This window comes from Spea bombifrons, chromosome 1, assembly GCF_027358695.1.
Source record: "Spea bombifrons isolate aSpeBom1 chromosome 1, aSpeBom1.2.pri, whole genome shotgun sequence".
NCBI classification, from domain to species: Eukaryota; Metazoa; Chordata; class Amphibia; order Anura; family Pelobatidae; genus Spea; species Spea bombifrons.
In genome coordinates this window covers 32287397-32314257 of record NC_071087.1, presented here as the reverse complement: position 1 = coordinate 32314257, position 26861 = coordinate 32287397, and the positions used below count along the sequence as shown (strand labels likewise).

The 26861-nt window shown below is 36.7% G+C and overlaps 1 protein-coding gene across 2 annotated transcripts in view; it reads right to left on the bottom strand.

Annotated features, from left to right (window-relative positions):
- The window catches only part of FSTL5 (follistatin like 5), a 195226-nt gene extending 168691 nt beyond the window's left edge, over positions 1-26535 (bottom strand). The window contains exons 1-2 of one of the 2 annotated variants that reach the window (XM_053460009.1): positions 26150-26535; positions 5563-5691 (exon numbers count right to left, since the gene is read on the bottom strand). In XM_053460009.1, coding sequence (XP_053315984.1) covers positions 5563-5691 — 129 coding nt within the window. In that variant the 5' untranslated portion in view covers positions 26150-26535. The remainder of the gene's footprint in view (positions 1-5562; positions 5692-26149) is intronic. The other variant, XM_053460017.1, reaches the window with a different exon arrangement.
- Positions 26536-26861: the final 326 nt, after the last annotated feature.

Genomic DNA, 26861 nt, shown 5'->3' with positions numbered 1-26861 from the left:
CAAAATTAAAATGAAGTAATTTTATGATCACGTAACAACCTTGAGACATAAGCTCCCTCAGGCTATGTAATTCACAGCAAGACATTTATGGCATCTATAAGCTACCTCAAGCATTCAAAAAATGCAAGGACAAAAATGACAATCAACAAGACTCGGGTATGTATTTGATTTCAGAATCTGCATTTAAATTGAATTTGTCCTGATTGAGCAAGATTATAGAAGATGGAGTAGTTATTGTGTTCTGGTGGAAATACCAAAGCATTTTCTTTTTTATCCAATACCGATTGAGGGTGCTTTGAAACCGAAACATTCATGTATATCCATGTCATTACTTCAATTTAACATTTTGTTCATGTAAATTATTTTGGGAATTATGCAGACAAGAAGCTTTCACAAAGAGCAGCAGTAGCAGTAACCCCAATACTCTCTGTTGATCTTGGCCATTACAAATGTGGCATGTTGCATATTGTTCCCTATTTCCACAGATCAGTTTTTCCTGTATACGACAATATTATCCCTCCCACTTATTCTATTCTGACGTATCTGAGGGCATTTCTCTCGCTTGCCTGACTTTACTAGCTGAAAAAAAGGATTTAGTGAGTTAGGTCTAATTAGAAACTAATTATATGGGGCTTGGGTACAGTACATTATTCTGCAAATCTGTAAAAGTGATTTGCTTGCAAATGTATAGCAGCATAAATTACAAACTGCATCTTGATTTTGTCCCCCATTGGCTGAGAATGGCCAGTCTATTAACAGCATAGATTTATGTATTTATTGAATTTCTTCTATGCATCAACATCTGTTTTAAAGATACTGGTAGACTGTACAATGCATACCATATAGGGCTATGCAAATTAAATCTATAATAAAAAATACAGTATTTCTCAGTCCTAAACCCAGCGCCCCTCAGTTATCCCTGCCTCTGTAGTTGGATTTCTGGCACACTAAAAGGAGCTGTGTACTTTTAAGAAATGTATCTTTAAGGCGTATCACATATTTAAGGTGCACAGGATCTTTCAAGAAAGCCTATGGAGGCTGTTCTGAGCCGGGGTGGCCATTATAGCGTGAATAGGTTGGTTGGGGAGACCTCCATTGTAACCGGCCCATCGTTCGGAACAATGAGCTTGACAATGAGCTTGCCCGAGAGGCTGCCCCTTTGGACCTGTCCACTAGACCTGGGCTTGGTTGGCTTACGCTGGGCCACTGCTTAAATCATAAGAACTAGAAGAAGACATATTCAATTTCAGCATTATTTCTATGTTAAAGCGCCAAGAATATTGCGACATACTTATTTACGATCCATTAACAGACATATCTCCCTTTGCTTCTATTTTCTTTAAAGGGCTCATTTAACAGACCCAAAGAAAACTGATATGTCATTTGTGCCTTAAAATGTCTGCATTGTGCTTTCATGGTTTTCAGCTCTAATTTAAAAATCCAGAGATCTTGAGAGAAGGGAGATTGTTTTTGTACAAACAGCTAGTCCACTGTGTCTCAAAACTAAACACATAACATTTTATTTCTATACTATAGACTCCACTGTATTAATTGATTGGACATCATTGGGCCCATTTAATTAACATTGCACTAATTATTAGACATGTGCATTTGGAGTTGTACAAATTTTAATTTTGTCTATTCATACGTGTGTCCGAATATGACGGGAGGGAAAGCTCCAGATTTTGTTTGAAAGTCACTATTTTTTTGGCTCAGTGTCTCTCTACCTTCTCTAACAACCGCTTCTGTGTATCCATTTCTCTATCTCCTTCTCCAGAGCTCTTATTCTCCTGGTCTGCTTTTTCTTGTTCGCTGATAATGTCCATAAACGTTTGGTCATATAGTGTATAAGGAGTGTAACCTACACATTACAGTGGGTCTTAACCCCTTGAAACCTTCATGGCATTCTATGTTTTTTTATGCACACATTTTACGACAATAAAGGAAGTCATAAAGGTTTCAAGGGCTTAAGACCACCTGTAAACCATAGGTTATCCTAACACTATATGGCCTGTTAAAGAAGTCCTGTAAAATGTGCTTTTCCCTTGTATGATCAAAACATTGGCATGATAAGTAAATATTTATTTGCTCGATTATAAGATGAGGTTTTTTTCAGAGCAAATGCTGTGAAAAATACCCCTCGTCTTATAATCGGGGTCATCTTATAATCAGACCTCAAATAGGTCTGACTATGAGACGACTAAGATCCAGATCCCCCGCAGCTGCAGGGGACCTGGATCCTCCTGTCGCCTCCCCCCCCCGCCCCACTTACCTGTACTTCTGAGTCCCCGGTGTGTAGCTGGGGCAGCGTGTAGCTGTCTACACGATTCGCGTAGACAACTTCCACCGCAGCAGGAAGGAGGCGTGGCTAGCAGCGGGGGTTGTCTGCGTCCATCGCGCAGACCTTCCCCGGCTGTCAGAGATCAGAGTTCCCTGCACCCCCTATACGCCACTCTGCCTCCTGAATGCCTTAAACCTCCCTATATGCCACTCTTCCCCATAATATGCCTTTTAACCCTCTAAATGCCAGAGTGGCATATAGGGGTATAAGGCATTTCTGGAGGCAGAGTGGCACATAGGGGGTCAAAAGGCATATCATGGGGCACAGTGGCATATAGGGTTAAAAGGCATATCATGGGGCACAGTGGCATTTAGAAGGTTAAAAGGCATATCATGGGGCACAGTGGCATATAGGGGGTATAAGGCATTTCTGGGGCAGATGTGCATAACTGGGGGGCAGGTTGGAAAATAGAAGGAAATAAAGCCAAAATATGTTTTTCAATCATAGCTTTTATTAAACAAAAATAGTTTAGATGAATTAACATTTACTGGTAAAACTTTTTTCCTATAGGGTCGTCTTATATTCAGGCTTTTTCTTTTTTTCCTAAATTAATATTCAGATTTGGGGGGTCGTCTTATAATCAGGGTCGTCTTATAATCGAGCAAATACGGTAATATTATTTAACTTTCATTTGGAGTGCATGGTATCTCTCCTTAAATCTGTTTGCATGACTGACTGGGATGTTGGGTAAATCTCTCCATACCATTTGAACCTCGATTAAACATGTATCCTCCCGCTGATGTGCACTGACCAATTGTTATAAATGTATTTGGTCACGTGATAAACACACAGTTGCCCTTTGCGAAGCATCATTTGTGCTCCAAAATGGATATTGTCTAGATTTTTATTTTTAAAGTTGACTTATTTTGTACAAATCTCAATAAGCCCCAACAGTCAATAATAACACAAAATATTCTGAGAATAGCTGGGAACTTAATGGTTTTCACTCAAAGTCTTAGGGTGCATCTACAGGGCTTTGAGTTGCCGTCTTCAACTTCTGGATGTGGAACAGCATTAGGTTATGCCTATTCCTCAGTCAGATCCCTCCGCTTCTGGCCCCTCAGAATCTAGCTAAAGCTAGCTCTGCTCCAGTGCATGGCTATCCTAGCCTCATCACAACACCTCGTTCCTCCCTCATAAAATCACAAATGCATTTAGCCTAAAACAATGATGGATTTCAAAACCTTTTATAAATTAACTCAGGAGATGTTACGGAAACTCTTCATCTAAAAACAGAGAAATTGACTGTATTTGACTATATGCATCAGTAACCGATGACCATACTTACATTTTCTATTTTTAGAAAATATTATGGCTGGATTTAATGCCAGATAAATCTATCACTTTATTAATAGTTTGCAATGGAATAAAAAAAGTAAAAAAAGAGAGGTGTATTGGCCCAGTATACATATTGGAAATAATCACTGTTTTATCTTTCTTTTTAATCATATTTCTTTCTATTACAATCAATCCGGGGATGGTTATTTAATTACGTTGAATCCAATAACTGTAAAAGCCTGATATTTTTCTATATATAGATATATATATATATATATATATATATATATATATACCATGGTAATCATGATATGTATCTGTGGCCATGGGTAACATTCACGACATATAACACATAATCCACATTTTGTATCCTCAGCAGCAATAAAACTGCATTACCAACATTTGATTTATACAGAGGTCAGAAGTTGCAGTTTTGGGATTATGAATTGCATTGTATGGATTATTTTTAGAGACAAGTGTCTTCTTTCTCGTTAATGCTCACAATGAAATATTTTAAAGAAAAGCATGATTAATAATAATAAAAATATACTAAACATTATACTATTTAGGTACCAGTAGTGTTTTTGTGAAATATATTAAGTGCAGTCCTTCTGTAATATAATCTCATTTTGGTATTTTTATGTAGTCTAGATAGAGATGTAAACATACATTAGATTGTTAGTGACCGCCCACCGACGTCAGCGGGCAGTCCTGGCCACGTCCCGCAAGGGAAGGCTCGGGGTAGCCAGAGTGAAGACGTTCCCAGGTATGTTTATCAGCAACCATCACTCTAGTGTTCCAATGGCACTTTCTGTTAGCTATAAGGTGGCCACCCACCAGTATTTTATGGTTTTGAAGCCGGCATCATTAAAAAAGCTGCAATACAAAAGCCGCTATTTTTCTAGGATGGTTGCCAAGATCGGTCAGGCAGGTTTGAACAAGCTGTGGTTAGCGTTTTTGGCAGCATTCTCAGACAAAGGTTCAAAATGCATCCAATAAATGTAATAGGTGTTGCTTATTAAGTATTAGAAAATGCAGCAAAAACTCCTTATGCTGGGAGGCTGTTTTACATATGCTGGAAGAATTTACCTTCACAGACAAGCAAATGTCATATTCTAATTTGGGGCAGGTTCTATTGCAAGCACTGAGTACATTACACCCCTCACCTTTCCCCTGTCATTTTATTTCTCTGCATCAGGGCACTTTCTCACATACTGACCCCCCGCCTCCCCTCTTCTTACACCCTTTTCCACCTTTCCTGTTAGCATGTTCTATCCTTGTGCTAAGAGGAGACCAGAAAATGGCTGGAGAAGGTAAGTGAGCAAATAAGGGCAGATACAAGGCAGGGGGTGGAGTGCAGGGGACACAGACAGGACTGAAGGACAGAGAGGAATTTGTTGTCCGAAAATGAACAAAACAAACAAAATATTAGTCAGAAATGTACAATGCACAAGTCTCATAAATAATAAATGCCTGGGAGTATAATGTCAACAGTTCCATACTGTGTCCCTGAGATGCAGAAATAAAATGCAGTCACCCTAGCCCTCACTGGTAGAGGCATCGATACTCTTCCGCAATGCCTCTATGATGTCTGTCCTTCTAAACAGCTTGTTTGCTCCATATTTGCATCCCAAAAAAAAAGATGAGTATGGCTGGTGGTGCTGAGTGGGGGGTCATCTGGGTAGGGGGGCCAGACCATATTTTTTGTAAGAGGCCCTAAAACTACTGATGGCGGCCCTGGGGAGCAGCAAGCTGGCAGAATATGGAAATTCATATTCGGATGGTGCACTGTGCATCAAAGGAGGGAAGCCCAGGTTCTGCCTCAGTCTCCAGAAGTGTGAGTGTTAGTGTCAGACAATGCTCCAGTCTTCTAGGTAAACCTTCACTACTTCTAATGCATTTAAGATAGATAGATAGATTAAACAAGCATGTATATTCATTACCTTATGTCGTAGCCTTATAAGAGGTGGAAACAGTTTAAGGCCATATTCTTCTTTAGATGGTCTTCCTTCAACCACCAGGAGAAAGAGCATCAAACCCCAAATAGCTGACTCAAAATTGGACATGTTCATCTGAGAAAAACAAAAACAAGATAAGGAAAGACACATTTTAGATTTATTATAATCATGCAAGGTTGGCAGAAAAACTTATTTTTACTCTATATCATAAAACATTGAACAGTGATGTTTAGCCAACTTGGTGACTACTAAGCAGCCCATGCGCTTTTAGGCCAGCTGCCTCCAGATCACATCAGTGCAGCCACCGGCTGGATTAATTTATTACAATTATAAACTCTCGCAGTGTAGGGCTGTGGATATCCAACGGCAGAACTCGTTCTGACGCTAGAGTGTCAGTATGTACAAGGATGTGGCCCTATCATCCACTGGCCAACCAGACATTTGAAGATGAAAATCCTTTTTCAACCTATTACACTTAATTTCAAGAACCTCTAAATTCTATAGAAGACATAAATTAAGAATGTTTATTTAATTTCATCACTATAAAATAAACTATTATGGTTAAAGTGCATTGTATGTTTAATATTTCTAACTACCCGACATTTCTACTAGTTATTTTCTGCAATGTTCCTCTTTAGAGTATTTTACTTGGTCTATATCATTTTATTGGTGCTATGACCCATGAAATTGCCTCACTCAAGGATCTCTGTATTTATTCATGTGCTAAGAATATGGTTGCAAAAAACCATGGAATCAAATGAAAGTTTTGAAGACGGCAAATGCTGTCTTTTGATGACATTTGTCAAGGCTTGTAGTTCACATTTATTCATGGCATCAATAATTTCTGGTGTTCCATTGATATTTAGTGATATCACTAAAAAGTCATGATATTCAAAAGCATGTTGCAAGGCTTGGTAGGCTTACAATAACGATGCGAACATTTGGTTCAAGTAAAGCAGGATGAAATTCAAATAAGTTAGAACATATGTTTACAATACTTGCTAACATGCTTGAAGGGACTCTATCCTGTATACTTGACTTTTTCATTTGCACTGCTGAAACTTATCATGGTGCAAACCTTCCAAACATCTCTTATTACGCAATGTAGTCCTGACATTTCTGACAGTTTTTGATTTTTCTTTACATTATGAAGAGCCAACCCAGTGAGTGCCTGCTATAAGGAGAGCTTGGATGGCCCCATACAAGGTATATTTAAGATCAATAAAACATCTTCAAGGTCTTCTTACTGGACAATGCATTATGGGCAGCACAAAACTTATTGAAGATTGAAATTTGCCAGGGATCGCCTTTTATAGTGCATAGTGAATTCAGGGAGTTGGAACCACAACTCTCTTGGGAACTTTCAGATGGGAAATATGTTAAAGCTATAAGGAGCTTTCAAAAAAGACATAAAATGTCAGAACAGTATAGTAGAACTATGGTGTAAGAGTGCCTTTAAACTGTACCCATTTGCCAACTTCACACCCTAAAGCATACCGCTCAAGTCTATAGTTTGTCTATTTGGGAACCAGTCCTGATTACTTCTACTCTACCTTTTTACTGTATATAATAAAACCATCTATATTCTGCATATGTCTGTAAGGAGAATATCAGTATTTATCAGGCTATGAAACACAATTTTGTGTCACTGATGAAATAAAGAGAGGTGTAATCAAAAGGGATTCTGCAATAAATTGTATAGTTCTCTGAGATCTTGTGTAAAGCCCACAGGATAGAAGCAATAATTAAAGTTTTATTGAAAACAACCAATTAACACTCAACTGGGCTACAACATAAGAAACCAACCTCTTCTTAATTAAAATTGATTCACAAGTAGATAAGTTGTTATTTATTACGACTCAAACATTTTGTCTTTGTAGCTATGTTTGATTTCTCTCCCTATTTCCTGTGTTTCCTAAATCATTCTTCCTGTATCATTCTTCCTGTATCATTCTTCCTGTTAATACACAATTCAGCTATTTAGTAATTTTTATACTTTTTAGCGTTCTCCTCTCCTGAATAGGATAGCAAGATGTAACTAACCATACACGTGTTTTGGGTTTTTATGTTCATATAATTAAAAATGCGTTTGTCCTCTATAAATTACCAAATGCCAGAAAACAAATGTCCCCTATTTCCTTTTGCGCTGCTAAGTATGGGCTTAATTGCTGAAAATGGGCAGTCACTTGACCTGTGGACTGCTAAACTTAAAATGCTTGTTACAGTTTTGCTTTAGGTTCCAGTCCAGCCATGTTTTTGTAGAACATTTCTTAAATTGGACCCCTAAAACATACGCTTGGGAAAAAGGTATAGAGGCAGCCTATTTTTTTTCTATGAATAAATGCATATAAAAGACTCTTTGTGTCCTAAGAAAACATCTGTTGGTGAACAGAAATCAGTGAGGGTATGCACAAAATCTGCTTTCAGCAAAACCTGTTTTCTCAAAGGATTTAACACCTGCAATGCAGGTTGTCCTATGAAACATCTGTTTGCTTTGATATGTCCTTCCACCGATTTATGAATCGGCTCTCAATGCTATAAGACAATAGATTTCTCTACGACCTCCAGCTTCTGCTTATCCGTTTTTGTGTATTTTAAGGTACTTTTTTTTTCTCTGCTTTTTTAAAAGTTGATAAGCATCCACTGTATCTGGTATTATTCAGAATGTGCAGAGTAGCGATTATGTATGTCTGATTTACGGATGATCTTACGCTTAGATGCTCAAGTTGATAGTCATTCTAATTTCAGTTTTCCTCAGACACAGGCAAGAGTTGAAGGACCTTGTCATAGGAAATTTATGTCAATTCGACTAACTCAGTATGGTTTCACTAATATATTAAGAAACATTCTGTTCCATCAGAAATCCAAATGCATAATAGCTGTTCCTCCTGCCCAGTTTAACTAAAGTCCCCAACAGCAAATCACATGTGACCTGCTAACCTACCACAAAACGACAGGATTTATTAGTTTGTAACATTTAAAAGCCTCAATGAATTCAAACAACCTGTAGGCTGTCCAATAAAATGTTGACAACATTGCTGTAAAATATAGCCAATGTGGTAGCGTTAAACAAGGAAAAACATAAAACAGCGAAAACTTTGCAGGTTAGTTTAAACTTAATACATTAAATAAGAGATCATGTCTCATTTAGCAATGGAGAACTGGATGGTAGTAGAGAATAGGGAGATAGAAAGTCATGGTCAAAGATAACCCCAGACATGTATGTCCTAGTCCCCTTTGGTTTTGCTTATACTCAACCCTTTCCTGGCCAAATATCATATGGGTCTTGCTTATATTTTTCATTGACCAAGTGAGGTCTGGTATGTTGTGTCTATAGTCTATATATACTATGTCTATTATTATTATTATTATTATTATTACTGGAGATAGAAATTATTTCTCATTTTAGCATTTGAGTAACACACATACTGAGTTACACCTAGTACCACGTGATCACTTTCACTATTCTCTACACTATCACATTTTGCTATGGACAACTAGATTTATGAGTAACCGGAGATCTGAATAATTTAATGGCTAAGGTTTAGTTTTTTGGCAAAAAAAGAAAATTATGTTGTTTCAATAGTAATGTTCAGCAGCTGTTCAGAATTCTTTTTTTCAATCACTGAGTAGGATTTGATGTAATTTTTTTCAGCTTCTTTCTTCATATTGACATTCACAAAGAGAAAATAAGTATGCAAAATACATTTTGGCAGTGAGCCTAATTGCAAGGAAATGTCATATGATATTGGTATTAAAGGATGTATTCATGGGTTCCTGTAAAGCCAAATAACCTACTTGGTCCTTGGAAGCTTCAATATGACTTTTCTATAATAAAAAAAATAACAACAATGCTATGAGACGTTTTTCAAGAAACCACTGCTTTTTGACTTTTTTGGTAATCACTGTTTTTTGTAAGAGTGCACATGAAGAAAGAAAGATCAAAAGATAGAAAGAGAAAGAAATAGAGGAAAACAGAAAAAGGAAAATGGAAGGGATAAAGAAGAAAATAAGGATAACAAAAAGGGATACAAATAGAAAGACAGAAAAAATGAAGGAAGGGAGAAAATAGAAGAAAGATGGAGTGAGAGAAGAAAGAGGATTATGAGAAAAAAAAGAAAGGAAAAAGAAAACCAGAGAAAGGAAAAAAAAGGGGAAGAAAAAAGGAAGAGAGAAAAAGGGTGGAAAGACTTAGAAAGATGGAGACAGGAAGGAAGAGAGAGAAGAAATGTGGATGACGAGAGACAAAAAGGAAGGGAAGGAGGTAAGAAAGAGGGAGAGAAGAAACACAGACATGAAAAAGGGCACATCACCCTAATGATGCACACATAGCCTAGTTGGTTTATATTTGCAGATGAGACAGGCCATGAAAAAGTTATCCAGAAGATTGTCTTCCATAGAAACACTCTGCAGGGCACAGTGCGGCCTTTTGCAGTAAAATGTTGGTGGTTGTGCTGTTTTGGTTTGATTTAGCCTTTAAATCCCTAGTGCTATTTTATAATACAGGATCAGAGCAATTTGTTTATGATTTTTAGTTTTTCTCAATTAGTGTGCCCAATTTGGGAAGACAAGTAGGGATTTCTTTTTCTATGAATACACTCTTAAAAAGTGGGAAAAATGTAATATGATTTGTACATAGCTGGCCCAAATCGGACAAAAATACTGTAACTGTAGTCATTAATTTGCCCTGATTTGGAAACCACCATATATGCCCCTGATTTAAATATATTTTAAGTTTTGTAAGTTTTTTTTTTTTTTTTTTTTTTTTTGCAAATCCCCTACCAATGGACTACTCACCACTCTAACTAAAACCAATTAAAATATGTAAAAAGATAGCCCCAAAACTGTTAAAATAAAAACAGTTCCCTCTTTCACCAAATCATGAGGACAGAGGCATTGTCTATGTCATCTGACATTGATCACATGCACAGAAAAGCAGTTCAGAGGTCCCCCCACACTCTTATCTACATGGGAAGAATTTTTAACCCATGATGTACCATGTACGTCACTGATCCTGTGCCATTTTAAGTGGCATACTTGGTACATCACGGGTCACGTGGCTAAATAGTACTGAAATACATCAAATTATAACCTGTGTACATCTTAAAATGAATTATAAATACATAATGAATTGAAAACCAACCAAATATGCATATGGAGAGGTATCATAACTTTTCTTAAGAAGTGCATCATTATCCTTCTCATTATATCATTATTATACTATTTTTAAGTTTCTGAAAGTTAATAAGTGGTTCACAGTGCCTTTTTAAGGGTGGGCAAAGAAATTGGGGATAATACCACAGCGATCTGAGACACAGATATCCATAAGGTGAACATTTAAATGAAGTATCTGTACGACAACAACAAGAATGATTTAAAAAAAACAAAAAGACATATACATTTTCCTTAAATACATTTAGTTGTATTGAAAGCTGTGATGGTGACAGTTCCCCTTTAAGGATGATGCAACTTTCAGATTCACATTCATTAAAAAGTATTAAGTTGTCAAGGTGTCAACATAGTACAAAGAAAAAAAGCTGTTTTGAACTCTGCATTCTTGTCTTTGGGGAATCAGAAGGCCAAGTGAGAATTATTAAGCTCATGTGCACCTGGGGCTTTTCTTTCTTTAGAATATGATGACATATGTGCTCGCTGATTGCATTATAATCCAAACACATTTCAGGCACATTACAAATGAAAAAAGCCAAACTGTGATACGTTGTTATTTTGTTTTAACATATTAAAAAGTTCTCAGTAGGATCAACAAATGCAATTTAGATATGTTTAATTGAATTTATCTTATTGGCCTAAAATCAGATTCATTAGTTTTGTTGATCAAGCAACAGGCTATCGACATATGAAACTTATGAAAACCTACTGTAAACCAGGTTTTGTATTTCTGGATAAATTTAAATGTGCAACCTATTGGGAGTTACTGTTATCCAAAGCAACATTGGGATGCATTCACTAAACCGTGAGATCATAGCAGAGATGAACATTTAAATTCATCCACTGTACTATGCATTACAAAGGGCCAGCCTAGTAAGTCTCTCCTGCAAGAAGGGCCACGCTAGCTCTACATAATGCAGCATACTAAAATCAGTGAGACTATTTTCAAGAAATATTCCTTCTGTGCGTTAAACACAAATTTCATTTTTAACCAACCACTGTAAGCAAATTTTATATACTTTTATGTTTCATATTTAATAACCATTTAGACAATGTTATAAACTAAGCTCTGCTAAGAAATAAAACAAACAAACATATACAGTGGATATAAAAAGTCTACACACCCCTGTTAAAATGCCAGGTTCTTGTGATGTCAACGAACGAGACAAAGATAAATCATGTCAGAACTTTTTGTCCACCTTTAATGTGACCTATAACGTGAACAATTCAATTGAAAAATTAACTGAAATCTTTAAGGGGGGGGATAAAATAAAAACTCACAATATCCTGGTTGCATAAGTGTGCACACCCTTACACTAATACTTTGATGAAGCACCTTTTATTTTATTACCGCAATCAGTATTTTTGGGTAGGAGTCTATTAGAATGACACATCTTGACGTGGCAATATTTGCCCACTCTTCTTTGCAAAAGCACTCCAAATCTGTCAGATTGCGAGCACATCTCCTGTGCACAGCCCTCTTCAGATCACCTCACAGATGTTCAATTGGATTCAGGTCTGGGCTCTGGCTGGGCCATTCCAAAACGTTAATCTCCTTCTGGTGAAGCCATGCTTTTGTGGATTTGGATGTGTGCTTTGGGTCGTTGTCGTGCTGAAAGGTAAACTTCCTCTTCAGCTTCCTAACGGACACCTGAAGGTTTTGTGCCAAAACTGCCTGATATTTGGAACTGTTCATAATTCCCTCCACCTTGACTAAGGCCCCCAGTTCCAGCTGAAGAAAAACAGCCCCAAAGCACGATGTTGCCACCACTATGCTTCACTGTGGGTATGGTGTTCTTTGGGTGATGTGTAGTGTTGTTTTTGCGCCAAACATACCTTCTGGAATTATGGCCAAAAAGTTCAACCTTGGTTTCATCAGACCATAACACATTTTCCCACGTGTTTTTGAGAGACTTGATGTTTGTTTTTGCAAACTTCAGCCAGGCTTGGCTGTTTTTCTTTGTAAGAAAAGGCTTCCGTCTTGCCACCCTACCCCATAGCCCATTCATATGAAGAATACGGGAGATTGTTGTCACATGTAGCACACAGCCAGTACTTGCCAGAAATTCCTGCAATTCCTTTAATGTTGCAGTAGGCCTCTATTGAGCCTCCCTGATCAGTTTTCTTCTCGTCTTTTCATCAATTTTGGAGGGATGTCCAGTTCTTGGTAATGTCTCAATTGTGCCATATTTTCTCCACTTGATAACTGTCTTCACTGTGTTCCATTGTATATCTAATGTTTTGGAAATTATTTTATCTTCTGACAGATATCTTTCAACAATGAGATCCCTCTGATGCTTTGGAAGCTCTCTGCGGAGCATGGCTTTTGCTCTGAGATGCAACTAAGCAAATGTCAGGTAAATCCTACTAGAACAGCTGAACTTTATTTGTGATTAATCAGAGTCACTGTAAATGATGGCAGGTGTGTAATGACTTCAACTTAACATGAGTTTGAATGTGATTGGTTAATTCTGAACACAGTCACAGCCCCAGTTATAAGAGGGTGTGCACACTTATACAACCAGGTTATTGTGAGTGAGTTATTTTTTTTATCCCCCCCCTCAAAGATTTCCATTTGTTTTGCAATTGAATTGTTCACGTTATAGGTCACATTAAAGGTGGACAAAAAGTTCTGACATGATTTATCATTGTCTCATTCTTTAACATCACAAGGACCTGGCATTTTAACAGGGGTGTGTAGACTTTTTATATCCACCGTATATGGCAAGCCACTCACACACTGCACCTATTTATATGTTTACTGTTAACTACATGTAGATCATTTTATGTTATGTTTATCTCGTTGAACATGAAAACAAGAGTATCATTTTGCTTTTTTTAATGAACCACTTTAATTCTAATAGATCATCACCAAGCTTTATTTTCTAATAATTCCCTATTCCCTTGTGAAGCAAATTAACAGAAGTGCCATGGAAACACATACAAGTCTTCCAATTACTAATTGCAAACACAAGACGCATACACTTGAAGAATACAAATTTTGCAGTTACACAAAAATAAGGCATAATACAACTAACCGAACACAATTTAAAAGAGCACTGACGTCAGGTTAACTGTGAATATGCTGAGAAGTATTAGGAGTGGATTTGTGTGCTCCCAATGCTTTCTCCTTATATGCAGAGTGGCAGAACAATGTCAGCTCCCATCTAGCACAAAGGCAAACTAGCTTGGAAAGCAAATTGAATGGGCCAGCAACAGGCTTAGAATGGCTGTCAAGCACACAAGGGGATTTACCAGTAGGTCAGTGCTCATTAGAGTCTGGCTTTGGCCACATTATTCTGTATTATTTTCTACTGAGATTACCCCTTTGAGCGCATGAGTTGAGATACATTTTTCCTTTTGGGTGACCAATTTATAGAGTTTTGTTGTAGTTTGTTTAAGAGGTGGCAATCAAATAAATGGTTTACATTTTACATAGGGGATTCCATATACAGTTGAGGCTGAAAGTTTACATTCACCTATGCCTAAAACATTCAAACGCCACACATTTCATGTAACCATGCATTTTGTTTGGTAAGTCAATTAAGGCATCTACTCTGTGCTTATTTAAAACAATCGATCACAGACAGAATTCTTTTAGCTTTAAGTGACAGAATTAGAATTCCAGTGGGTCAAAAGTTTCCATACACTTTGTATTTAGTGGCATTCCGCAAACTTTTCACAGTACTTAGTTGGAATCTTTGCCCATTCCTCCTGAAAGTACTGATGTAACTCCCTCCTCTTCTTTTATCACTGACAGACCAGGTCCCCCGATTCTTCTTCAGGTTTTTTACGACTCAATTGCATCATTTTACATTTAATAACATTAAGCTGCACCTGCCACACTCCTGACCATTTTTCTAATTTAAAAATAATTTATTTTGCTTGTTCCATACAAGAATGTCTATCCTGTTGCAGACCTTTGTTTCATCTGCAAAAATACATACCTTTGGTAATTTTTCTGATAAAAATATAATATTAAAAAGTATGGTCCCCAATAATGATCCCTAATGTACCCCTATATATTATCAAGACCTTCCACTGAATATATATATATATATATATATATATATATATATATACAATTAACTATTACATTCTGTCTCCTGTCACTCAATCATTCAACTTTTTTAACATCCAAACACTGAAATGTATTTATACAGTCTCGTATAAGTGACCCAGTCACAAATAAAGTTAGTTTGACAAGAACTCCCTGCAGTAAACCTGTGCAGTTTCTGTTCTTGTTAACCATTTATGTCCAAATAGTTAACAATCCTTTCCTTTAGCATGGTTTCCACTAATTTCCCAACTACTGATATAAAACTTACGGGTCTGTAGTTGACAGAGTCTTCCCTGTTACCTTTTTTTGTGAAGAGGTACTACAATTGCCACCTGCCAATCATTTGGAACTATTTCTGTCAAATAGTGACTGGTTAAATATGTCTGTTTTCAGTTCTGTCACAACATCCTAAAACTCTTTAAGAATTTTGGGTGTATCAAATCGGGTCCCATGGATGTCTTTTTTTTACTTTGGAGAGTTCAAGTAAAACATCTTCCTCTGTAAACACACATGCTTTAAATGTTTCTCCTTTCTAACTGGGGTCCCTTCCCTTTACCTTCTTCTGTAAAAACTGAACAAAACATTTTAGGCGGGATTTTGGCTAGACCTTTATCCTTTATCTAAATATTCTTCTATTTGTTTACTGATTTTTTTTTATTAGATGCAATAAAGATTCTAGTGTAATGTGCACATCACACTAAAATCTAAAACAAACACTAAGAAAAGGCAAACACTGAGAAAATATTCTAGGTTTACAAGCTAGTGAAATGCAATGCTTCTGAATTCAGTCTAATGGAGAATTTTTATATTGTAAATCACAAAAGATTAAATACTTTGTTTAAAGGCACTGTATATTGTACTTGCTAAAAAGCCAAATTTCTAGAAAAAATACGAAATAAGGAACAAATTAAGATGAATTTACTTACAAAACAAGAAGTTACATATAGAATTATTGGAATCATTATAGAGTTGAAAAATATAATTGCCTATCATCTACTTTCTGTACTATTAATCTGGTACTGTAGTAATCTACCTATGTGAACCAATAGTAGCTGAATCTGTTCAGTTTCCATGACATATGATCAGGGATATGACAATGATTGTTACTTTTCAACATTCTAGATTTTTCTATTACAGTGGACGCCAGGCTGATGCATTTTCCATAGAATAGGAACCGAAAGTTGCCTAAAAATAAACGGTGCATATAGGAACGAAGTTAGGCAGACCAAAGAACGAGTGTCCCAGCATTTCCTTTAGATACTGATAACTTTAATAAAAAACTAAAAACATAGTACACATTCTGAAACATAAGTAAATACAATGTAACTCACATTAAACTCACATCGTATTCAGCTAGAATTATCACACAATTTATCTTTTAATTGGTATTTGCTTTTATCGTGATACTTCAATGCACCAGGCTACAAAACATACTATTGTATTTTAAACTACTTTAATTAAATACAACTTAACATGAATGTAAAACAAAAGGTTCAGTGAATAGAAAGTTGCTGTTGATGTTTTCTGTTTGTTAGTTAACAGTTGCAGTGCATCTATGTTAAAATACCATATTTCCTATTACTTCAAAAGTTAACAGGGTTTGAATTGGATCTGGTTGGGATAATGGGCAGTAACGTGCTTAATAAATCCTCTGTGCTTTCATATACTCAATGGAATTAGCAAGCTATAGCCTATCGGGTCTTGAAACGTCCTTAGTGAAACAAGCAATGTAACCTGATATTATCATATTTTTTCATGCAAAAGTAAAATAGCAAAATTGTATTTTGAGGAAATCATTGATTGTATCAGCTTGAATAAACATTTGTCACATACGACCATTTAGTGCTATTATTTTTATCAAAACAAAATCTATCCTATTTAAACAAATGTATTTTATCATTTGGTTCCTCGTAGTTGTTGGTTTTAAGATTATTTTGTCATGTAGTTCGAAAGATAATTGGAAAGAAACATACAGATATTTATTGGTAAGTATTTACCTCATGAGTCAAAACTTACAAACAACATTTACAATTACAGTGTAATCATTTTGGGTTGAACCAGCTTTCCACATCTTCTAAGGCACAGGGAACAGGAGTTTATACTGAATAGAATATTTTACTTGGAATTCTCAACCATCTTAAGGTCTAATCTTTGGCTATGACATCATCAAATATTAAGGTACTTCTGCAAGTGGAACCTATGCCCTAGACATTTCAGACTGTTCATCCACCAATTAAGCATTCACTAAATCAGCCCAAACTTGTAGCCAAATACTGAAGTCAAAAGCACAATGGGATTATTTCCATGGTGGACTAATACTACTTTGTATTTAGTAAAAATAACTAGTGTTTAACAATGAACTTCAAACAAACCTTACAACATGGAAACTATTTTACTACAGTGGAAACATTCCCAATAAAGATGCAAAGCTTAAATATTTGCACAAATATTCTTTTTCCTGATTGTTAACCATCCCTTTATAAAAGGTGTTTTGTAGTGCAATTCATTTTTTGTAGTTATTATAAAAGGCTAAATACTTCTCGGAAGGCATACTTTATATGACAAAAACATACTAAAAATACTAACAACACAGTTTTCTGAAAAAATACCTCCCAGCAACACACGTTGTATGAAAAAATATCACAGACTGGTAATGCCACCATTAACAGCACTACTTGCAGAAAAACACTAATTCATCCGTATCTCACAGTGTTATGAAGCAATTTTGCCCCAGTCCTTCACACAGAACTCTTTTAATTCAGTGAAATGTATGCATTTTCAATCACTTAACCTGCAGGACTGGCAAGGGGCATTGGATAATTGCCTAATGGTCTTCTCAGATTTTAAGAATTTGATTTTAATTTCAATTCCATATAATACCACAATGGTTTCTAGTGCATTTACCCACTAGCTGGGTACTTTCAGTATCCAACATACCAACATACCCAAACAAACATACACATGCACACTAACATACCTAGACACACACAAATACTAACATACCCAGACACATACATACATAAACACTTACATACCCACACACACTAACAAAACCAGACACACACTCATGGTAACACAACCAGACATGCACATACCCACACACTGTTACCCAGGCACACACACTAACATAACTAGACAAATACATACCCACACAAATCCAGACAGACACACACAGACCCACACACAAACCCAGACACACACATATACCCAGACAGACTTGGTGGTGTTTGGAATGACAAACCAGTTGTAGGGAGTCACCTAAAAGTATTATCTTTGCATGAGTGATGTCATCAAGTGGGAGTAGTTTATTTTGGGGTACGTTGAGATACTGTGGTAATATTGGGCTACAGAAGCTGAAAAAAGCTGAGAAGTAATAAGCAGGTATTTAATCAAACTTGTGTTGGGCATAATACAGACACACAAAACCAAACAAGTCAGACACACACAGCTCACTTACCCTGTTTTAGCCTGTCTTTAATGCAGTTTGCACACACATAGTGCGCAGTTCCACGCTACTGCAGTGGGGTCACAAAACCCAGCATTACCTGACCTTGCTCAACTCTGCCTCCTTTATGAAATTAGAGACATAAAGAGGTAAGTCCTCTTGGAATTGTCCTTTGCTACATTATGTGATCATAGCTGTCGGCTGCCTCCGCATCCCTAATCCAGCCCTGGTTAGCATGCAACCTCAGTCGAGACTGGTCAGTCAAGTTAACCATTAACATGTGTGAATACCCCTCCATATATTTGCAAAGCCCAGAAAATCATTTGTTCATAAAAAAAAGCCTGTATATCTAAGAAGCATTAATAATTGTTAGGTATCGAAACATAATAATTAAATCAGAAAATCATAATACAGATGATTATTTAGCTGTTCTGCTATACTGAATCTGAATTTGTAAAGCAAATGTTATTTTGTTTTTGAATTAGACAAAAGTAAAGGTGAACAAACATTAACATTGAAACATCTGTTTATTGTTTTTAAGACATGCTATTGTTGAAGATCTTTTAAAAATGAATTACACGTGCCTTCTTGGCAACCCTTTAGTGGTAAAACTAAACATTTAAAATACTGTTAACTTATTAAATGATGCCTAAATATACCATACACGTTCTTGGAAAGCTTTAATTAAGACATATTCCAAAATTAAACGGTGGCTCATTAAATTTGCCCAAATACTACACACAACAGATTCCAACAAATAACGTTTTAAAGAAAGTACTGTACAAGTTACATTTTGGGTTTTGATCCGTAGCAGGATTAATTGGTCTGCTGTAAGTAGGACACATCCCCACTTTACTTTCCACCATAAGTTATTCCATGTATCTATGAGTTTTAGACACCAGTGGTGCAATCTATAGGTCAAAGCCATGGTTTTGCTGTCATTAAATATATTGTTCAGAGCATATGGAAGCAATCCTGTATAGAATGTATTTTATGATTCTCTTGTGAATGGCTCTACAATCTACAATCAATATTTTTACATCATGAGAAGACACCTCGTAATGTACCAATGACCAATACATGCCCTAGAGCGCTTGATGACAAATCTACTAAAAATGATTGGTGTTTAACATGCTGTAATTTAAACACCAAAGGGACATTTGTGCTAATATAGATTAACTTTTATGCCCTACAGTGAATAACATGTATGGCCATTTTTATCACCTCAAAAGTGAACAAGTTTTTGATTTTTTTTTAAATCTTTATAGATTGTGGGATGAATGACCAACACGATATATTTGCTTGATTATAAGATGACCCTGATTATAAGACAACCCACCAACATTTGAATATTAATTTAGAAAAAAAGAAAAAAAGAAAAATCCTGAATATAAGACTACCCTATAAGTGTTATTAGTAAATATTAATTCACATGTGAACTATTTTTTCATATTTAATAACTATGATTGAGAAAAATGCATTTTTTTTATTTCCTTTTATTTGCCAACCTGCCTGCCAGTTATGCACATCTGCCCCACGACTTGCTACTCTGCTCCCATATATGCCTTATACCCCACTATTTGCCATGCTGCCTCCATGATATGCCACTCTGCCCCCCTTGATATGCCTTATACCCCCTATATGCCACTCTGCCCCCAGATATGCCTTATACCCCACATATGCCATTCTGCATCCCTGATATGCCTTATACTCTGCTACTTGCCCATCTGCCTCTCCTGATATGCCTTATACCCCTATATGCCTCCCGGATTTACCAATGCATCCCTAGACTTGTCCCCCGTGCTCCATCGTCCCTGGTGTCAAGTGGGGGCAGCCGGTGGATGTCTGCGCGCAACCTCAGCTGCTACCCTCAGCTGCTCTATGACTGAGCACCGGAAAATAATGTCACGCCAGTGCTCCGTCATAAAAATTTGCCAATTTTGTGTTTTATACTACAAGCAAAACCTCTAGTTTGTGAAAAAGTGTGTCCGAAAAGTTGTTGGATAACCCTTGGTATACCAGTCCAAACTAGGCAAAAGCCTACCAGCAGCAGTACCGAACATCCTTGCTCACAGAGGGGTTATGTGCTGGTGCCTTGGTGGAATTTCCCTCTTTGGAACCTCCACCCCCTATGAAAAAATCCCTTGTCTGATCTAAAAAGTTTAAAAAATTTGAGTTAACCAAAGAATTGTGGGGTTTTATTAAGGGAATTTTAAGTTTTTTGACAGCTTACTGTTTGCTTTTTTTTTTTTTTTTGTTAGAAGAAAGAGTTGAATACATTTTGGGGAGAAAATGCTAAATACATTTAATCTTTTACATATTAACTGTAATCACTAACTCAATATGTTAAAAAAATTACTATCTAAAATATGTTAGCCACAAAGGAGGTATTCACTAAAGGAAGAGATGACAGGAGAGTTGTGGGTTGACTCCATGACTTCACTATTCATTATGCAAGGCTGATCCAGTTAGTTTTAGCGGCAGGAAACTGGTCTGTATGATGTGTCAGTGATTTTTCTTAAAGCTCTCCTCACCATTGAAATACTAATTATACTTAGTTAGCTCAGCCCTTCTTACATCAGAAACATGCCCGTGTTGGCCCTTCATAATGAATACTGATTTGAGAGTGTTAAAACCCACAATTTTCTGTTAAGTGATCAAATAAGGTACGGTATTAGTTTAATAAAGAAAGCACATGTTATATAAAGAGGATGCACTGGACTCAATTCAATGAGATTAATAAAAAAGATAATAACTAATAAAAATAATGAATAATTCCATTGTCAGGGTACATAGGTAAGGCAACTCTGAAGTTCATCATAGTGAAGCTATCTTCTTACCTATCATCTTGTCTAAGAAGATCAAAGCAATACTCTGGGACGTCAATTCAAATCAAAGTAATTGAACAATTCGATTCAATTAAGCTAAACTAGCTAAAAAATTGGGTCAAGATTCCAGATCTCATTGATACAAACTTAAACTGATACAAGACGAATAAATCCTTTATTTATGTATTTTAAACCCTATATATTATTATCATAATGATGCTACAGTTGTTCTTGCACTGATGTGTAAGTAGTTAAAGTTTTGGGTACCTAAGCTATTTTCAAGGAAAACAAGGACATTTCTAGCTGTGATAACATAATTGCTAAAGGGTTTTCTAGTGATCAATTTGCCTTTAAAACCTAAACTTTAGAACACAGGAGTGATGATTGCTGATAAAGGGCCTCTGTATTATTATTATTTTTTATATAGCGCCATCAAATTCCATAGCGCTGTACAATGGGTGGACAGGACACAACAAGTAGTATGTAACATAACAATTTGACTTACAGGCAACAGGTGAGGTGTGGAATATCATCTTTTAGAATAATAAATAATATGTTTATGGCATGGCATTAAAGCTACTTCTACATGAAGACCTTTATGAAAGATACAATGTGTCCAAATCCAACTGTCACAAATAATGCCAGTTACTTAACTTTTTCATTTGCTAAGGTACAAATCTGATTGGACGATTGTGATCGCTCTCTCCCAGAGGAGATCTTTAGTTTTTTGTGTTGTTTTCTTCATTTATTTTGTTGCATTTAAGGAAAAGGGGGGTTTACCTGTTCGCATGTATAGTTGAAATGTTCTTAAAAATAAAGTTTTAAAAGCAAATTTAGTTCATTATTTGCTGAATATTATTTCAAGGATGATACTTACTGTTCCCAGTGCATAAAAATAAGTTTAGATTTGTAAAACTACTCCACTTTTTTCCTGTTTTTTTTTCCATGGCTTCAACATTTCCAGAAATTTTACATCTCTAGTCAATACTTTTCAAAAGTGGTTCAAGGAAGGAAAAGCCTGTCAAAAGGGTCATGGGCAGCCAAGGCTCATTGATGCACATGGGGGTTAAGGCTGGGGCTGCGTAGTTTTCGCAGACCAGTCAGGGTGCCCATTCTGTCCCCTGTCTACTGCTGAAAGCGCCTACAATGGGCACGTGAGCATATGAACTGGATCAGGGAGCAATGGTAGAAGGTGGCCTGGTCTGCTGAATCACATTTTCTTCTTACCTGGAGAAGACATGGCACCAGGATGCATCCATGGTGCCCCACCTCGCAACTTATAGGACTTAAAGGATCTGCTGCTAATGTCTTGGTGCAGATACCACAGCACACCTTCAGAGGTCTAGTGGAGTACATGCCCTGACATTTCAGTGCTGTTTTGGCACCAAAATGGGGACCTATATAATATTAGGCATGTGGTCATAATGTAATGGCTGATCTGTGCATATATGCAGCTCCCGACTCCATAGTCTGATGTTTCACACCACTGATTGGGTGTGACAAGAAAGCACTCTCATTGAACTTAATAGAAGTGCTTTTAGTGCACGTACATGCACTCGTTAGGCACTTCCCCCAAAGTGTTTGTTGAGGCAGTTTATGAGCTAACTGACCATTAGTAGCAATCCTCAACACATTGACAAACAGCCGCTGATAACTCTCAGCCAAACTAATGCATACAGTATTTACAACCAAATGACATGCCTTCATACACATCACACATAACAATGAATTTTTTCACCAGTCATCATATGTATTAACACAGATACTGAAGAATTAAGCCCAATAACCAATAAACTCAGGTTTTTTGTAGTCAGGTATTTTAGTAGTTTGTAGTTGAGTAGTGCTTTCAGACATGTTCAATGTTAATCTAGGTATATGTATTATAGGAAATCGATAGATTTAATGAAAATGTCTCCAGGCTGATAACGCTTGGAATGAAATGTAATGTACTCTGAATATAAAGATTTTACATTCGACTTTCACACACAGGTGCGTAAATGTAAGCTTGTTGTACAAAAACACTCCTCCAGAACCTTGCTGCTGGTCTGTTCCTAAGGTTTTCATCATATGCATCATCATATGCATTAATATTAGAGTTAAGTCCAATCTAATACATACAAACCCATCATAAAACTATTCTGTTCTACTGACCTGTGTGACTTGTTTTGCTTATCAGACCTTTGTAACAGGTGTTAATGACTTAGATATCTCTTTATTTGTTGTGTTACTGAATCAAAACACAAAATACAGAGCTGGGGAGCCTGCAGCCAAGTAGCTGTTAACATAATAACATTCTATGGATCATGTGAATAATAGTATAACAAAACACATTCGATAACCACACACTTTTACTGTATGGGTGAGGAAGATGGGATATGGTGTTTTGTATGACGATAATGGGGGTTTTACAGTACTGGTAAAAGCTGGTAAGTAGTCTGAATACAATAACAAACAGCCATCTAAAGATCTACAAGTTAGGCTGTCAAGGGTGGACCTAATCAATTCAGTATGTCAATCTATTTCATCCAAAATACAAATATTTTTTGCATACTGTAAGGTATCAAAGTATTTTGTAATCAGGTCATATTATATGACCCAGCAAGCTCAATGCTAGCTGAAAGAGGAAGCAGAGGACAGCTTAACAGACTATACTTCAGCCTCAGAGTCTTCATTTGGTGCACAGATGATCTCTGCAGCTGCTGGCCAAATGCAGGGGGTGCCTAAAAGTCTTAAAAAATATTTAATGTTTTGTTTTTCTTACAGACATATTCTCGAAATGTGCGCAACCCCCGTCTGCCCAACAGTCATTAATTTAAAGGTAAACATTTTGGCCCCTTTGTTTTCCTGCAACAAATTTTGCTCCCTGTCCATTCGGTTCGAACAAAAATCGGGGAGACGGGATATTTTTCATTTGGGGAACAAATTAGTTGCGCGGTGCCCACATGCAGATTTGACATCCAATAAGAACCATTTAGCCTATCTAGTCTGCGCATTTTTTTCATAGAAACTTTCAATCCTTGGCCTTGTGATATTATTTTTAGACTGCTTAAAACCCACTTTGACTGCTTATTATCCTTAAGTTAGAACATTTCTCTGTAATGTAATCCATGCAATATATAACACACTATATGCAATGTAGATAACCATGAGATACAGACAACTGTTTTCATGGGACTGTAAAACCCCAGTGGGACAAAAATGCAAATGTTCTATTAATGCAGAAGATATAGATAGAAAAAGAAACACGCTTTATTTGATTATGGCATGCAATTCCAAAAAGGTAGTAAAGAAACCTTCTACTTAAGCCTCCATTGATATCAAGGCATACACTGATTTGCATACTGTAAAGTTCCATGGAGTATGACATAAAAAATACACAAAATTAGGGAATGGAGTTTCACCTAAGGGCTGAGGCAAATACACTGTTAGCGATACAAACAAATTCTGACATGATTATTGTATTTGCCATATTGCAAATGAACGCATTATTTCTGCCAATATTACTATTAGATCAAAAACAACCAAAGAAGGTACACATAAACATGCTTTCATTATTTAGTATTTAAGATATACAACAACTAAAAGCGAATACAAATTGTATTATAAGATTGGAACAACTGTTTTTGCAGATCCATTTTCAGCAAAAGAAAGTTTACACAGCATCAATATTACTCCGTGATATGTGCATTATGGCCAAAGAGTATGCAACTGTGCATGTAAAATGCAACTGCCAGAGAGAGACAGAGTACCAATAATTTCTCTATAACATCTTTTCCAATCAAGTCATATTTGACACATTATTATCACCATCTATGACTCTGTTTAATGTATATAGATCACCAGTTCACTCAGTAATCAAAATGGGTGACTCCTATCCAGTTCAGGAAACAATTACTGGCCCCTCCAACAACTGAACACATAAGCAAGCCCATTGCATTATCAGAATGTGATCTCTCTGAACAACAGAGATCTGTTATAGCAATCTCTACTGTTCTGATTGCCTTCCCTCCACGGCTCCCACTACTTCTAGAAGGGCTTTTCATAACCTGTGTGTCTCTCTTCCAATGTGTCTCTTGCATTAATACCTGTAGAATGTTACAGAATATGTAAACACCGGACCCAATGATGATAATAACAATTTTTATTAGTAATGTAAGTTTGTCTTTTATCAACATCAAAAATAGCAGGGAAAAAAAAAACCTAAGAAAATGTGTAATTAAGGCAGGGGCTCTGAAGGGAGTTTTAATCAGTGTCATCAATCAGCTCTAACTTAGGGTACAAAAGAGTTTATCACGTGCCCTTCTTTCTTTAAGATCAATACGATTAGTGCTAATCTTCCAAGGGAACCAAATGCTTCCAGGCTGCATTTTAAACAGAATTTACTCTAACACAGAATCACCAGAAAGGGGCAACCCTAAAATAAAGCAGATCACCATCTCCCTGCATAAGTTAGGCTAAACACTAATAGATTTAACTGTAGACAGATATGTGTGAACTTTAGCACCTACCTCAACATTGTGTTAACATTATATATAGTATTTTTTTTTATTTATATTAATTGGTTATACGGAAGCTGTACTTCTGTGCTAAACATGTCTGTGTTCTTACATACAAAATACTGTTCACATTATGGCAGACTCATGTGATGTGTATATTCCAATGCCTGCATGTGGCATCAGGATGGAGAATTAGCTGAGTTTCTTTTCCTACCTTTATGATCATTAAACTCATATCATCAGCAACACTGATCAATATATGCTGTAGGCAACTTCATGTTTCTTTAAAAGTTGCTAAAATACTTGCAAGTATTTAACAGAATGAGGTCTGTGCTCTTGTGACATAAATTGCTTATTTGTCTGCCACAAAAACACCCAATGCAATTGTATTCCCTTCCAAAACACCGATCTCAGTGCAAGCATGCAGAGCCTGGTGTAAACATAAGTGTGCCCTTTAAATCAGTTGCGATCAACCTCAGCCACAATGTTTCTCTAATACGAATAATAACAAAAACAGTAATAATAATAATAAAAATAATAATAATAATTCATTGTCATAACAGTTATATCTCACCTTGGTATCGCAGAAAGTCCTGGGAAATGTAAATAATTCAGAATTATATCCAGGGACAGCGATCTGCTCATCAAATCCACAGCGATTTAACAGAAATGCATAAGATCCGTAAGTGCAAGTGATAAAAGCATATCCAAACCCATGTGTTGTCTTTGCTGCAAGTTCTGCTGCCTAAAACAAGAAGAATGAGTCCAGCAGCGTGTCGAATAGATCCCGGATTGTGTTCCTTCTCCTTGAGCAGAGGGCAGGAGATGCAGCTGGCTTGGGTCCAGAGTTCAGCACCAGCAGCTAAGTGGACAGCGCCCGCTCTCAACTCCTATGCATGTTTTATCTTCAGTCCCCGAGCCAGGCTAAACCCACGCCTACTCTCCCAGTTATTCCATCCCAGAGACCTCCCAGCCTATGCTGGAGACGTCACCTAAGCTGTCAGTCCATCTGTTTATTTCACCCTCTTACATGTTGCTGTAAAGCCCTCGGAGTGTAAGCCATTCACTCTACAAAAAAAAAAGTGAGGGCTAAATTAAATGAGGGAGGAGGGGGAATCACAATGATCTCCATAACGACTAAACCAAGTGGGATGGAAACCCAGCTGACTCCATCTCCTGGGATTCCTCTTCTTCTGTACTGTCACACTTAACCCTTTCAGGAGACCAAGGCTCTGGCTTACACTGCTTTGCCTCCTGCGTTGCAGAAAAAGCAATTTCTACTGCTG